Source organism: Dreissena polymorpha, chromosome 7 (genome assembly GCF_020536995.1).
Source record: "Dreissena polymorpha isolate Duluth1 chromosome 7, UMN_Dpol_1.0, whole genome shotgun sequence".
Taxonomy (NCBI): Eukaryota; Metazoa; Mollusca; class Bivalvia; order Myida; family Dreissenidae; genus Dreissena; species Dreissena polymorpha.
The window spans coordinates 53,984,317-54,001,072 of record NC_068361.1 but is presented as its reverse complement, the minus strand read 5'-3'; the positions used below and the strand labels follow the sequence as shown (position 1 = coordinate 54,001,072).

At 32.8% G+C, this 16,756-nt stretch overlaps 1 protein-coding gene and 1 long non-coding RNA gene across 2 annotated transcripts; both read right to left on the bottom strand.

Annotated features, from left to right (window-relative positions):
- Positions 1 to 244: 244 nt before the first annotated feature.
- Positions 245 to 3,100, bottom strand: LOC127839708 (sentrin-specific protease 3-like). The gene is made up of 3 exons (XM_052368092.1): positions 2,380 to 3,100; positions 1,982 to 2,167; positions 245 to 325 (listed from the first exon to the last, which is right to left on the bottom strand). The coding sequence occupies exons 1-3, from the start codon at positions 2,437 to 2,439 to the stop codon at positions 245 to 247; spliced, it is 327 nt and encodes a 108-aa protein (XP_052224052.1). The 5' UTR covers positions 2,440 to 3,100.
- An 8,314-nt stretch (positions 3,101 to 11,414) lies between these two features.
- On the bottom strand, positions 11,415 to 15,280 carry LOC127837422 (uncharacterized). The gene is made up of 4 exons (XR_008029281.1): positions 15,195 to 15,280; positions 13,091 to 13,243; positions 11,743 to 11,874; positions 11,415 to 11,559 (listed from the first exon to the last, which is right to left on the bottom strand). It is a non-coding gene; the product is annotated as an uncharacterized LOC127837422 (long non-coding RNA).
- Between the last annotated feature and the right edge of the window lie 1,476 nt (positions 15,281 to 16,756).

Below are 16,756 nucleotides of genomic sequence, written 5' to 3'. Positions count from 1 at the left end.
AGGCATGAAAAGTCATGTACATTTCATGGTGATGACATAATATATACAGGATTATGTTTAATCTCATGCAAAAGGTACAGATAGCATGCTCAACAGACTTGCACATATTAAAATGGACGGACCAACAATCCAACCAAGGGACCAACGAACACTTAGTTTTAATGATCTAAACTCCTTTGCCGGTTATACCAACAACCAAACTGACAGTAGTCAGTCTTATCTACATTAAAAGTATGTGACATATTTACCTCACCAAGGTCAAGCCATTATCTCTAGCATTTCCGGAGTCAACTAACGTCATAGTCTTGCCGGCAATGTCAAGCACCTGAAGAAAAATATGGAACAATACAAGCTCAAATTAGGCTATTAAATTGAATTCACGGTCATTGAAATGTAAATAAGCATGGAAGATTGAAATTGATTAAGTGAACACGGCAATAAGCAAATTTATATTTTTAAACAAACCATTCAATAAACATTAGCGTTATTGCACCTTAAAGTCATACAAAAGTAATAGTGCCCAACCAGACTTATGGGGTACTGGCTTAAAAAGACACATATGGTAGTCTAGAGAATGATTACATTTAATAATCAAGTTCATATTGACATGTGAATGCCTTCCTCTTGAACAATATACTGGTAGCTACAGATGGGGAAAATGTCATACTCAGAGTTGAAAAAATTGAAAACCCAAGAGTCATGATTTTAATAATCTTTGTTCTGGACTTCTACAGATGATTGTTACAAATTTTATTATTTACATTAAATTTAATGGTGAAATCTTATACAGTTTCAGAAAAATAGCGATGAGAAGTTTGTCAAGCACCGACAGATGGATTAACTGACAAAAGTTCGATGCCAATTTTATATCCCTTCGCCTTTGGCGGAAATAATAGCAACATTTGGGACATCAGTTAAAACAGTTTAGCTCTGCTGAAAAGTATTCCTATAAATATCATCATTAAAATTCATTAAAAACAAGCAAATTCGTAGAATTGACATCCCCCGCAACATATGCTTTGTTTGAGGATGGGTGCAAATCGGACGGATGAACATACTGACAGATGGACGGACGGACGGAGGACACTAACTCAAAACTAAGACAGAGGAAAGTTCTTGAGCCTTCAAAATTTATTTAGATGAATTAATAAGTCGTGCGTTTTCCACAAAAACATTCAATGTTTATATACACTCAATTTTCAGAGTGTTGCAGAGTGAACACAACATCTGTTGTGTTTAAAAAGATATGGCTCCGGACACAAAAGTGCCTTAAGTAAAAAGCATTTTTTCAAGATACAAAGTGCCATAACTCTGGTTTTCACAGATGGTGTACAATGCCATTTGGCGTGAATCATCCTCTTATGCATATATATACTCATACCAAGTTTCAATGAAATCCGCCAAAGCACTTCCAAGATATTGCTCCGGACACAAAAGTGCCTATAGTAAAAAGCATTTTTTCAAGATACAAAGGGCCATAACTCTGTTTTTAACAGATGGTGTACAATCCCATTTGGCGTGCATCATCCTCTTATGCATATATATACTCATACCAAGTTTCAATGAAATCCGCCACAGCACTTCCAAGATATGGCTCCGGACACAAAAGTGCCTATAGTAAAAAGCATTTTTTCAAGATACAAAGGGCCATTACTCTGTTTTTAACAAATGGTGTACAATGCAATTTGGCGTGCATCATCCTCTTATGCATATATATACTCATACGAAGTTTCAATGAAATCCGCCAAAGCACTTCCAAGATATGGCTCCGGACACAAAAGTGCCGGACGGACGGACGGATGGACGGACGGACGGACAACGCCAAAACAATATCCCTCCTCCTCTGGCGGGGAATAAAAAATAAACACTAACTGAAGGTGTGAATTATTTACTTATTGAATATAATTCGGCTAAAGACACTGAAGTTTCTAAATATAAAATGGCCTCTCTGAGAACAGGTAAGCACAAAAATATAACATACGATCAATATCCAGTGGCCTTCTAAAACACAAGGTATTAGAACTTGGTTAGCTTGGAGGTGCTGTGGTGTCAGAAACCTTTTGGCAGCTGATGATCTCCCCTCGTTTAGGGCAGTGATAAACATCGGGTCGACAACGGAGATCCATGAGCAAGAAGCATGAATAATTCGGAAGTAGATGTAAACAACCTAAAAACAGTACATTTATTCTTTATATGTACAAATAAACCTGCCATCAAAGGTTAATCAACGATGACAAATTTTATATAATCAGTTACATCAGGCATTATACATTATAATCAGGTGGTTATAAACACTTCAGGTTAGAGTTCTGGGAAGCTAAAATTATGTAAATGCCATCATTGCTTATAAATAATCAACTGATATACTTTTTTTCTTACTTTGTCATTTAACCAGTTAGTGTCGAAAAGTGTCTTGATGTCTGAGGCATTGACCATCATGTTGAAATGTGCTGCCACACAAGTATTGCCATCTAATCGTCTTATGCTTCCCAAAAATGTGTCTTCAGCATCATCTTCAAAATGACATGTTCTTGATGTACTAATTATATACAAGTATTAGGTTTAGACTTATATGATATTTAATTTAAAAAAGGGTTATTGTGACTGATTTATTTCTCAGACATGTTCTAAAAAACTTAACCATTACTAATTCTCTTATGAAGTATTAATGTTTAACAAGTTAGAGTGTTTTCTTTTTTTCTCAGTTTTTTAATCAGTATTCAATCACAAAATTTGTGGCATGTCAGCAACCCATACACACAACTTTGGCTTGGCACACAATCTCAAACACTTTCTTTATACATGTATTTAAGTAAGAGTTACCTTGAGCATTCTCTTTCTGGCCCAAATATAGGCCTGTGTTTAAGCTTCTTTGGCACAAATGTTTTGTGCAATCCAAAATAAATTGAGTGAGTGCTTTCTGATGTCAGTTTTTAGAAACACTAACCTTTCATCAACAGATTCAAAAATCTATAACCAGCACTGTATGTCATATTTAAGCTCCATTCAAAGTAATGCTAATTATAGGAAACTTTTTTCTCACTACTCTCCAGACTCAATTTCATCAAAATAAGAATGTAGACATACATGTATAAAGAAAGTGGTAACTTCATGCTTCCTCATTGCAGTAGCATACCAGTAAACAATAACGTGTATATAACTTAACATATGCCTTCTTTTACATCCAAGTCTAAGTAGCAGTTGTGGACCTTTAAAAGAGGATCAGAGAGCAATGCAAACAGTGTACATTCAAGCAAAACTTGCAAGCCACTAAAGAGCTTTTTCAAATAATGTTCAGATGTTTATCTAGTTTAACAAAATTGAGGGAAACAATATGTTTATTTTTCTTAGACTTATAAATATACAATATCAGTAATATATCAATTAAAATAATGCAAATCTCTAACTGTTTATTTATTTTGGTGCCATAATTGTCATATGTTGACCTTTACAATAAGCATGAACGTATTGTGACTTACTTACATCACTGATTCTTAGGAGGTAATTTGAATAATTCATGCAGTTAAAATTCAAATGAGAGTAACTTACTGTCAACTGTTCGTAGTATATTAAGTAGCAGGATTCCTAAAATCATAAGTTAAAAAACATTACTGGCATACATATACCACTATTAATTCAATTAATAAACTTGGCATTAAAATACACGTTTTCAAATATAATGTTTTATTGTCAATGCCATGAAACCATTTGTTCAAGGTTTAAGATTATTAATTTTAACTATTCTGCATTCCAAAGCTAGGTCTGCATGTGAGCTACATAAACATGAATTAAATTTTGATGCAATTCATTTATGCTAGGATACCTTACCTGAACCATTTTTGTTCTATGAAACTGTCTGGCTTTTTTCCACACTGAAGTCATCACACAACAATACATCACCACTTGGGAGTATAAGGACTGTGACATCTAAATAAAGAAAACAAATCAGACGTTTATATTTTGGATTAAATATTTCTATCTATAAGTATTTTGAAGCTACTTTCTGGCATCAAAACATGTTAAATACATATAACTATACAATGTTGCAACATTTTGAAAACAAGATGGCCTGTGCCCTTAACGGCAATCTTTTGAGACCCAAACAAACTAAACTATTCTGAAAATGGTGGCGTTCAAAACAATAAAAGTACAAACATAAATCAAAACTTAACTTAAATGAAGATTTGACAAAAGTTAATACATGTTATTTTAAATTTCAGCCTTGCCTAGTTTATTAGCTCATTTGACCCAGTTTCAAACTAAGCTGAGATGCACTGGAAAAAATTGTTCTGACCAATTATGATAGGATTGGCCGAAAAATAGCTAATATTGTTAACAAGGTTTCACTATAAGCAATATAACCATTTTAAGGAAAACTGCCTCGCTACCTTGCAGCCATGTTTTCAATGCACGAAAACCTTTTTTAATTTCATGTCATTAGCATAAATTATCTTAGGTTTAACGAAGATTCTACCAACAAATGTAACCTCTGGAATGTAAAAAAGATCTTTATAGGCATCAATTTAATAATACTACAGGTGCGGAATGCTGATAATTTTATATTAGTAGAGGTTTAAACATTGCATTTTTTTCTGGCAGCTTGGGTGATGTTTCACAAAATCAGTTTTAACCTATCTCACCAATTTTTTTAAATATAAAGAATTCTCTAAAATTCCCATTGAGAATGTTATATCCGCGTGAATTCTCAGAGAAATCACATCCATGATCATGCATTATAAACCTTAGTTATTTGTCAAGGCATCTGTACATTAATTTTCTTGCAAAAGCTATTGATATTTAGATTATAGGAATTAAAATCTTCACCAGCCATGAAATAATATTCTACAAAAAGGTTGTAACTACAACAAAATATTTTTCTTTATCTTGGCTAATATAATTGAAAGAATGCCTGTCTGTCAAATTGTCTTCATAACAACAAAACATCAAGACAAAAGCTGAAAAAATATTGGGTGTCAAACAAGGTTAACAATCATGCAGATGAGTTCAAAGGGTAAAACTTGTTGATGGTTTATATAGTCACCATCAATGATTATATTAAAATGTTGGGTTTTGATCTTTGCATGAAACATTTATAAATGTCATTATGTTACTGCATACAAAATATTTAAATGAAAAAATACAATTACTGTGACAGATCATACTTATGTGCAATTTGACATCAATAATATGTTTTAATATATTAAATTGTCCCATTCAAACTGCAGTTCCATAGACTTATCATGAAATTATTTGATTCAGATAAGTATTATTATATGGCATGTGTAATGTTCTCAATGTCAATATCAAGAGACCATATATACCATACTATAAGATCAGGGAAACAATGCTCATGAAAAAGAATGCTTTCTTCCATAGGTCTATTTGCAAGCTATCACCAACATGAACTTGTGTCAAAATATTCATTAGTTGAGAGAAATAAAAGCTGAAAATCAACACAGGGTGTCAAATAACAGTGATTAAGTCATGGGAGTGCAGGGTTCAAATTGTGTGTGGTGCATATAGTCACCATCAATAATTTTGTTGAAATACAGTTATGTGACCATATATTGGTATGTACTGTACTAATATGGACAAAACAGAATTTCAAAAGTTCAGTACACTGTTTAACATTTAGACTATTTTTTAGAAAGAATGATACGTCAGATCACTACCATTTTCATGGTCATGTTTTTCAGTATAAGGTGACCACATTAACCACATTGAAGTTCTTCACACACAAACACGAATGCAAAAGAAAAAAGCATGCTTTCTTACAATGGCCTATTCGCAAGCTATCACCAATATGACACTAGCAAATAAAGACACAACAATAATGAGTTGCTTTCAAATACAATACAAATTAAATCCTAATGAGCACCTACCTGACACCTGACTTAACTGACTAGGTGCTGTGATGTTCCGCACCTCTATTGTTTGAGCATGGTTGAATACTTTCATATTGCTTTTAAAGGCCCAGTCACACCGAGGTAACAAACGAGAAACGGACAAAATCATTTTTTTCTGTTCATGTCTGTTCTTACCAGTTTAATGTCCGTTTCATATCCGATTAATCCGCTCCTTGTTCGGCGATGAACAGTAGCATCAGTTCTGTCCGTTTGGAAGTATTGAGCATGTTTAAAACTTCCAACTGGATAAAACGGACAGATACGTCTGTTTGATGTGCAGTCTTTATACGTTAGTTTACCGATTGTTCGAAACTTGTGCGTTACACATCCTGTACATATCCAGTTCATGTCTGTTAATGTTCGGTTGTCCTGGTCCACCACCAGACAATTACCGGACTAATACCAGACTTGCAACTGATAAACCCAACCGTTCCGGACAACTAATGCATGCTCAACAGATAATAACAGACAGCTAAAATACACAAAAGTTTGAGAACGTTTTGTCCGGTACTAATGCGTTACACTTCCGTTTAGTCCGGTAGAAGTCCATTACTGGCACCGTTCCGGAAACGAAACACATGTTCAACAGATAAGAACGGACAGCTAACGTATTTAAAAGTGCTAGAACGTTTTGTCCGGTACAAATGGGTTACACTGCTGTTTTTTTTCAGTTTAAGTCCGTTATTCGCACAGAAATATTCGTTAGCCAACTGTTAATTATCCGGTACATATCCGTTACATATGTTTTTCTCGTTACATCACCCATACTTGTGCAGTCATTGTGTGTTTCCTACCATTCACACACCAATAGCTAGAGTCTTGAGCTTAAGAGCAGGTAAATTTTATCACCGGATAACCAAAATCTGTATATTTTGTCCGTTTTCTCTCTGTTACATATTCATTAGTCGGTCTGACCGGGCCTTTATAAGTACACTCTTTATGTTTCAAAAAGTAATTATTTTGCATTATTGATGTTTTAAAGATAATAAGACTTCCAGATGGGTGAACAAACCAAGGGTTTCACATAGAGAAAAAGGCAAGCACATTTGAAAACATCAATTCCTAGTTTTAGGCTGATACCTTTAAAAAGTTATAATTTCATACAATATTAAATTTTTCTTTTTTTATTAAAATTTTACCGGCCCTTTGAACTTTTATGAAAAACAGAGTGTCTATCATAATCACCCTATGTTCCTTTATAATAAGTATACAAAGTTCCATCCAAGTATCATAAACAATTTCACGTAAATCACTAGATGCAGTTTTAGCTAAGGCCTTTAAAAGTTCTTCCTATTTTTGATAATAGATGACTGACAGGATAGAAAAAGCAAGTGCAATAGGGGGATCTTTAAGTATAAACAAGAGGTGTGTTTGTCAGAAACACAATGCCCCCTATTGCGCCGCGTTGAAATTAAATTTCAATATCATTTGGCAAGTTTAGAAATATCTCCCTTTTAAAGCTAATAACTTTCCTAGGATTGTATTTTTAACTTTTGACCTTGAAGGGTGACCTTGACCTTTCACCACTAGAAATGTGCAGCTTCATGAGATACTCATGCATGCCAAATATCAAGTTGCTATCTTCAATATTTAAAAAACTTATGACCAAACTTTAACGAAGGGTTAAGTTTTAGGAAAGATAAAAAATACAATTATATTTGAACTTTGACCTTGAAGGATGACCTTGACTTTTCACCACATTAAATTTGCAGCTCCAGGAGATACACATGCATGCCAAATATGAAGTTGCTATCTTAAATATCGCAAAAGTTATCAAACTTTTACCAAGGTTAAAGCTTTGTGACAGAATGACAGACAGGCCAAAAACAATATACCCCCAATCATTTGATATGGGGGCATAACAACACACGTTATTCTATAAGTAAAATAATGTGAAAAGTTTTGTTAGTAAAGAACCCGTTAAGAAACTATTAACTGCATATCCTCAAGGCATGTTTGATGCTAGAAAGATTAAAATAATGCATAGCAGATGTCAGACAATATCATGAATATTACTAATAAGCAAGCATTGTGAATCAGTAACATAACCACATAAATACACCTATATATCTAAGCTATATTCACAAAATACTGCAAAAATACATATAGTGAACATACCAATTATATGCTTCAAATAAATGGATTATAGATATAACTGTTTTTCTGGAAAAAGCATATGTTCCTTAAACCTTTTAATTGTAGTTCTAGGCCACACTGCCCAACTTTAGAATACATCAGGACAAGTATTTCATGTTCAGGCTACACATAAAAAAATGATTTAAACAAACCTATATTTTAAGTAATACCTGAATTGCAGCAAGTCTGTAATAGCTGTGTCTCTCTTTTCCAATCCGCAAAACCCTGCAATTCATATATTCGTTTTTGTAATATTCTGCAAATGCAAAAACACTTTTATTAGAAAGGGTTATAGTCACAAAAGAAGCATGATAACTAAATATTAGACTTAAAGCCTTCAAAATGAAACTTAAAATAACTTAAAACTGCACAAATTGATTCAAAATGTCAATGCTCATTTTTTTAAATATGCTTATGATAAAGGAAAAAATATTTCTGTATTCAATTTTGTTTTGATATCTTATTTATTTTTATATATGATATTATTTTTGGAAAGGTAATAAACACTTTTCAGAACAAACCCAAAAATACCCTTATCAGATAATAGAACACTAGATATTTATGTTGCTACATAGTTTTGACATTACCCAAGAAAGGGTATAAATTTGTTGCAATACAAAACTTACTTTTGATACTTTTTTGATAAAACAAAAAAGAGTAACTACAAGCTTAAGGTATGTTTGATTTGTTTATGCAGCTTTTTGCGTACTTAAATTGTGTATTCAATGATAAGAGTAAAGGTCACCTTTATGTTCTGTTGGGTCCTTCCTTTTTTATTACTTGGTTCAAAACAATTTAAGGTGGAGATAGGTATACCAATACAATTGAAAAAAATGCATATATTTTTTCGTCAGAAGTCTAAATACTTATATTGACATGGGAATTGTTATTTTCTTAAAACAAGAATATCAGTGAAACTTATAGATGCTCCCCGATGATGCGCTTTGTCAATCTATGTGTATAAATATAACAACTAAAAACAAGGGATGTGTTTGTATAAAACACAATGCCTCCTATTGCACCGCTTTGAAGCCATATATTTGACCTTTGACCTTGAAGGATGACATTGACCTTGACCTTTTACTATTCAAAATGTGCAGCTCCATGAGATACACATGCATGCCAAATACCAAGTTGCATATTCAATAATGCAATAGATATTGCACAACTTTAACCAAGGTTAAATTTTTGGGACACACAAAATGAATAATTGAATGCATGACAGACAGGTCAGACACAATATTCCCCCATATTCCGTTCCGGAGCAATTACAATCTATTATTAGCATGGAGACTTTGACCCCAGTGACCTCAAACCTCATCAAATGGTAGAGGTCTATACAAGGTACATACATGCCAAATATGTGAGAGATCAGTAAAATATTTAAGGCACTTTGAAAAACTGCAACAAAATTGTCACCGAAAAATCTATCTAATACTCTTACCATAGGGTGCTAACAACAAAAGTTTGAGCATTAAATAACACATGTACAACAAATCACATAATAAACAGTTTGTTTGCAAAATATAACTTGCTTACACATTAAGTAGAGCCTTTTTTTTCAAAACACACAGATTCTGAAATGCGTACATTGCTGAATAAATAATTCCTAAGGTGTCAGTGAGTAAATATATGATTTCAGACTATTTATATTTACAAATTATCAAATATAATCCTGATTTTAACTTTTAACTTTAAAATTTAATACAACATTGACAATAAATGTTTTTCAAAACATTAACAAAAACATATGCAAATTTTATGACATAAACATGACATGTGTAAATAACGTACATGTAACTGAATCCAACATGGCAAATGGTGTGCACACAACTTTTGTACAGCCCGATGTGGTCTTACTGGGTATATTAAGTTTGCAAATTTGGCTTTTGCAATTGTGATAGGGCAAATATTTTCAACTCAAATTTATTTTGTCATTGTCCGTAAATTGGAAACAGAGCAAATATATATATATATAACGAATACATTTTTTTCATTTTATTGTAGGGAAAAAACATTTTTTCAACTGGTGGGTTTGTAAACCAAATGATAATAGCAAATTCATTGAATTGTTATCCCCTGGATAAATAAATCTTGTCTATGGATGGGTGCAAATCCCATGATGCACACTATAATTAAACAAAATGAAGGGTAGGTTAATTGTTTTATGAAAGGCAATGCTCTTCATTGTTATCTACACATCCGTGAAGTCTTAATTTGAAAAATTGTATCAAATCTGAGATATGGCCAAAATGTTACATCATACAAAATCAACAAGCAATAACTCTTATTTGAGAAAGTGTTGGGTTATGGTTCTTGTGCATGGCCCTTCTTTCATTGATCTCTACAAAACCATTAAATTTCATGTTGAAATATTGTTTCATATCTGAGATATAACCTTGAAAATTTAGATTATAATAAATCAATTAAGGGTAATAATTCTTAAATGAGTGTAGGGTTGTAGTGCTTGAGCATTGCACTTCTTTTCATTGATCTCTAGACACGAATGAAGTTTTATGTTTAAATTTTGTATCAAATCTGAGATATAGCTTTGAAAAATAAGTTGTACAAAAACAAATAAGGGCAATACATCTTATAGGAGTGTATGGTTATGGTTCTTGTGCATTGCACTTCTTTTCATTGATCTGTAGACACGCGTGAAGTTTCATGTTGAAATATCGTATAATATCTGAGATATAGACTTGAAAAGTTAGATTATACAAAAACATTTATGGGCAATAACTCATTTGTAAGAACGTATTGGGTTATAAATCTTAAGCATGGCCATTCTCCTCATTGATATAAATACACCAATTAAGTTTCACTTTGATATATTTTATAGCTTTTGATATATCACACTGAAATGTTTGTGACAGACGGAAGAACCGCCTGACAAACAAGGCAAATTCTATATCCCTCCACCTTTGGTAATGGATTAAAAACATAGCCTTATTGTCATTAACTTTAAATTCATAACTTATGATTGCCATAATTCAAGAAATCTCTTGTATTTAATCATTTATTATAATAAATGTACAGAAATAAAGGCATTTAAAAATATTAAAACTAAAGCTTTAACACAAATATAACTATTTATACACCCACACCTCTTTGTCAAAACAAAAGCAGCCATGATTAAACACATGGAAACTGTGTCTATAAAAGTTATAATTCATGGTGATGACATACTAGTATTTCAGCTCAATCCCTTGGAAAATGTTGATATTTGCACAGAGTGACTCCAATATACCCACTTCCAAACTTTGTTTGCGACGTTTGAATAGTTAATTGTAAATAATGTATGTTATTTGATAATGAAAAACCTGAGAATATAAAATCCATTTCGTAATATATAACAAATTTGTACCTTTCTAAGTGCACGCGACTAAGAACTTTAGAATGTCTATCTCCAAGCCTCTGGAATCTTTTCATCTAAACCATGATGAATGGAGAGTTAACTGCCTCAAACTCATAACTCATGATTGACCATGTACGATTGTTGCAAGAAGTGCAAAGCCTGAAAGACAAACATGGTGATTACAACTATAATAAGAAAGCCAAGTTGGCCGTAATCACTCACCCAAATTAAAATTGTGATACTTGAGTAATTTTAGCTCGGAGGTTTTACAATTCACAATATGTGGTTTCTAATATTGTTAATCTTAAAAAACCTTATAAAGGTCTAAATAAAGCATGTGACCTATAGGGTGCGGCCATTGTTGATTCTAGGAGCATAATTTGTACAAATTGATGTCAAATGCATAAATGTCAACAAACTTCTTTGAGGCATTTCGAACAGCAACATGTTGGTTTCTTCATTCATCCTATGGATCTGAAAAAAGGCAAAGCAAATTTAATACAGTCAAAAGGTTTAACTAATTTATAGATAAAATAAATGTCTGTATGATTTTAATGTAAGTTAATTTTAGGAAATGCAGAAAATATCAATTCTGAGAAAAAATTGTATGGCTGCATATGATGTCATGTCTGTTTGATTATATAAAAAACTTTAGTTAAGACATAACAATATCCTTGGAGTTCATCATTTGAGAGTCACTGCCCCAATTGGCCAAAATCATGCAACTATTTAAAATTTGTCAATATAGCCGGTTGACTATACACAACTTTTGCACAAAACAAGGGACTCTTCATTAATGAAAATTGACTAAGTCAGTTCATTCAACTTCAATGTTACACAAATAAAATATGTTTGCTATATCTACCTTTCATCAACTTCCTTTAATTTAATAATTCTAAATATCAAAACCCAGCAGTTAGACAGAAGCAAGAATTATAACTCAATACAGTCGAAACCTGATGGCTCAAACTCGCCATGACTGACAGCAAAGGTCAAGCCATCCGGAATTCGAGCTATCCAATGTTTACAATATATACTTATGTTTACTTAAATTAATCTGTATTAGATTTACATGATATCTCCAGTTGAAGAGAATTAATACTGCCTATACCCCTGACTACTTTTTGCTATTGACTTAATACTTGGAACTAAATAAATAGTTAACACTCTCATTCATCAATATTTTAAAAAGTTACACATACAATCAAACAAATATCATCTAATTATAATAATAAATGTATAATATATATGAGTGTTTTATACATAGCTCATTTAAGGGTACATGTAAGAAACAGCACTAAAAACAAAACGTGCATAAGCACTATTTACACATTGCTGACATATAAAACAGCATTACATGTATTGATGTACTTTTTTTTTAAAGAATGACATGATGTCAGTCTGTGTTTATTTCATGAGTTATCAAATCAATGGATACACAGTTACAACATGTTTTTTCCGCCAAGTTGACACTTAACATGTTGAAATGCAGCTGCTCAAACCATAATAATACTAAATCTATATAAAAAAAATGAAATTTGCCGAAAGTTTGAGAAGCTACCTTCAATACCAGTATGCACAAATAGTTGGATGAAATAATGCTATAAACAATTGAAGTATTCTTAAAATAAATTATATTATGTGCACCATAATGTTCAGCAAATTTATGTAAGTTATGGAAATGTATTACCTCTTTGCATTCCATTCATTCACGAATATGTGACATTTCTACATGAAATGGACTTGGGTGAGGTTCTAAACTCAGTAGCCATGTGACAAAATCTGCTGCATCGTGCTGCCGACCAAGGGGAAAATCTTGTTTTGAATTCATCAGCAACACTTTCTAAAATAAAACAGTATTTTATAAAAATTAAGGTGAGGTTTAATGAATTGAGCAAATAATTTTTTTAAAAGGGCCGTGAAGATCAACAGTTTTAAGAGTCACTAGTAGAGATGGTGAGTCATTTGTTATTTCGATAAATTTATTTTTTTTAAAGGATTGAACATCCTCCATGCGAATGAATCTGAAATATGCAGCTCTATCTATCATACCTAACCACCATTTTATTACAAATTTACACAAATATAAAAAATGATCACTGCCATTCGGATCAGCGGAAATCCATGGAAAAATCACACCCTTGTAAATATCTACTTTAAGTTAGGACTTTCAAGGTTGACCTGACATTGAAATAAGGCAACGGAAAGATCCCCATACCCATGTCTTCTCTTATTTGACATGTCTGGTACTTCATTAAAAAACAAGCGATGTGTTTGTGAAACACTATGTCCACATCTATTTTACCTTTGACCTTGAAGAATGACCTTGACCTTTCACCACTAAAAATGTACAGCTCCATGAGATACACATGCATGCCACATATCAAGTTGCTATCTTCAATATTGCAAACGTGTACATTAAATAAGCATCTTTGATCCATATATTTGACCTTTAAAGATGACCATGACCTTTCCCCACAAAATGTGCAGCTCCATGAGATACACATCGTGACATGCATGCCAAATATGAAGTTGCTATTTTCAATATTTCAAAAGTTTCGGCAAATATTAAAGTTGGAACAAACAAACTCACAAACAAAGCAACAAACCAACAGACAGGGCAAAAACAATATGTCCCCCATTATAGTGGTGGGGACATAAAAAAATATCATGAATGATAAAGTAACCATCTCATTGCCAACAAGGTGTTGAATTGCCAATTTTGTTCTTTGACCCTTAAGTGTTACCTTGACCTTTTTTGGTTTAAGGTAGGGAGACAGAAGTTACACATTACACAGCACAACTCATTGTGGCCATTTGTGGTTTATTATTTTTATTATGATTGACAAAGTTAAAGGGGTCTTTTCACAGATTTTGGCATTTTTGAAGTTATTCATTAAATGCTTTGTATTGATAAATGAAACCATTGGATCGTAAAAGCTCCAGTAGAAACATCAAGAATAAAATTTCAAAAAGGAAAAAAACATTGCCCGGAGCAGGTTTCGAACTAGTGACCCCTGGAGTCCTGCCGGAGTCCTGAAGTAAAAACGCTTAAGCCTACTGAGCTATTCTGCCAAGTACACATAGCTGGCGTATTTTATACCTTATATAAGCAATCTTCGTAGTTTCACAAAATTTAACGACAAAAACAGAACTCTCCAAATTATTCAATCGTTTCGCGTTGCAACGCTTTATTATTTTTAGGTTTTAAAATCGTAAAAAGATGCATATAATGGCTATATTAGACCATGGTAAATGTTCAGTATTACTGTTTCCTCACAAATATCATAACTAAAACAAAAATTTGCGAATCTGAAACTACTTTTTTCAATTTTGTCAATTTACCAAAGCGTGAAAAGATCCCTTTAAAGTCTAGATAGGTAATACATGCTAAAATTTAACTTTGATAAAAAAGATAGACCTAGAAGTTTATGGAAGGTTGACAAAGTATCACCTGGAACCTTGGCTTCTGTATTTGAATAATTTAGTGGTGAGCCTTTTAATTGCTTGTTACATGACAAAGTCAAGGCACATAAACCTAACCATTTTTAAATGCATAATCAAGCTTTCTGTCTTAGCCCAACAATAATGGTCTGAGCAAATAAAAAGTTGGTTGCATTGCCAATTTGGCAATATGTATTTTTATGTTGAAATGTTTAAAATAAATAGAATATTTCATGCATTTTTGTTCTGAAGATACAATTTTTCAGTCTACAACACTCAGTAACAGTCTGTATTTTATAACATCTTGCTGAAATGACTGAAAATAGTACTCAATTAAATATTAACAAAACCTTCACATCCTTCAATTCAGTGTTTCCATCTTTATCTCTAATTCGCTCCATAACAAGTTGCAACTCTCTACACAGTGGGTCAGATGCTGAAAATAAAAACATCCCATAATAAATGAAACAATAAGAAAGTTACATAATTTGCAAAGGTCTTCAACAAATTATTACATGTTATAATTTATAGCAGACCACTTTGAGTCAGGTAATCATACACTTAAAGGTAATATCAACTTATTTCCAGCTTTCTGCTATATTATGGTATAGAACCTCTTGTTGTTAACATAACCTTTGAATAAGGGACAAAATATTTGATTGCAAAAAGCTGTTTATGCATGCAGCCTCACCTTAACCCTCTAACCACCTACTAGGACACATTTAAAAAACAAGAGGGCCTGAAAGGCCCAAAGTCGCCCACCTGGGATGACAAGATATTATTGGGACAAATCTTCTTACCAAGTTTCATTAAGATCGGAAAATAAATGTGGTCTCTAGAGTGTTAACAAGGTTTTACTATAGCCATATAAGGAAAAATGCCCCGCCCCCTGGAGGCCATGTTTTTCAACCAACTGACATCATTTTGAACTCGTCCAAGATATTATTGGGATGAATCTTCTGACCAAGTTTCATGAAGATTGGACAATAAATGTGGCCTCTAGAGAGTGGACAAGGCAAATGTTGACGCCGCACAACGGACGACGCACGACGGACAACGGACAAAAGGCGATCACAAAAGCTCACCATGAGCTCAGGTGAGCTTAAAACAAATACCAGTTAAATAATATACTTGTGGCATGTTTAAAACAATGTTCACATCAAATAAATAAGTAATCAATCCTTGCAAACAAAGGCACATACACTCGTGACAATCATTTATCACTGACAAAATAAAAAGACATTGAATGATCACATTGATGTATTTATGACAAGTTTTATAGATCTAACTAAACTCTTCATATTTCTTATGACATAAGACATTTCCAGCATTTCCCAGGTATATACATGTATCAGTATTAATGAATAATGTCTATTGTCCTCATCAACTGGTGTGTTTATTCATCATGATTATTTGATAACAGTATGCATCAACCACTTAACAAATAATACTTCTTCCTACAAATCTTAAGGACAATTAAGAGCTAGAGTCTTTGACTAAAAAAAAAGATTTCTTACATTTGAGGTTAAATCCTTCTAATGAAGCAAATGCCTGCATTATGGAAATGAGCCAGCATGTATTAAGTGTGTTTTTTAATACAGGAGGTAAAACACACTTTCCCAAGCGTGTTCCAGGTTTCTGGGAACGTCTTCTTTTCTTATCAACTGGAAGACATGTGTCCTTGTTTGCTGCACTGCTTCATGGTTTGGTCTTAGAAGTTGCAATATCTTGGGTGCCATTATCTTCAGAAATCTTATTTTGTTTTTTCCTTGATTTCTTCTTAGAAGTTTCAATGTCTTTTGTGCCATTATCTTCAGATATATCATTAAGTTTTTTCCTTGATTTCTTCTTAGAAGTTGCTGTGTCTTGGGTGCCATTACCTTCAGATGACTCATATTGTTTCTTCCTTGCT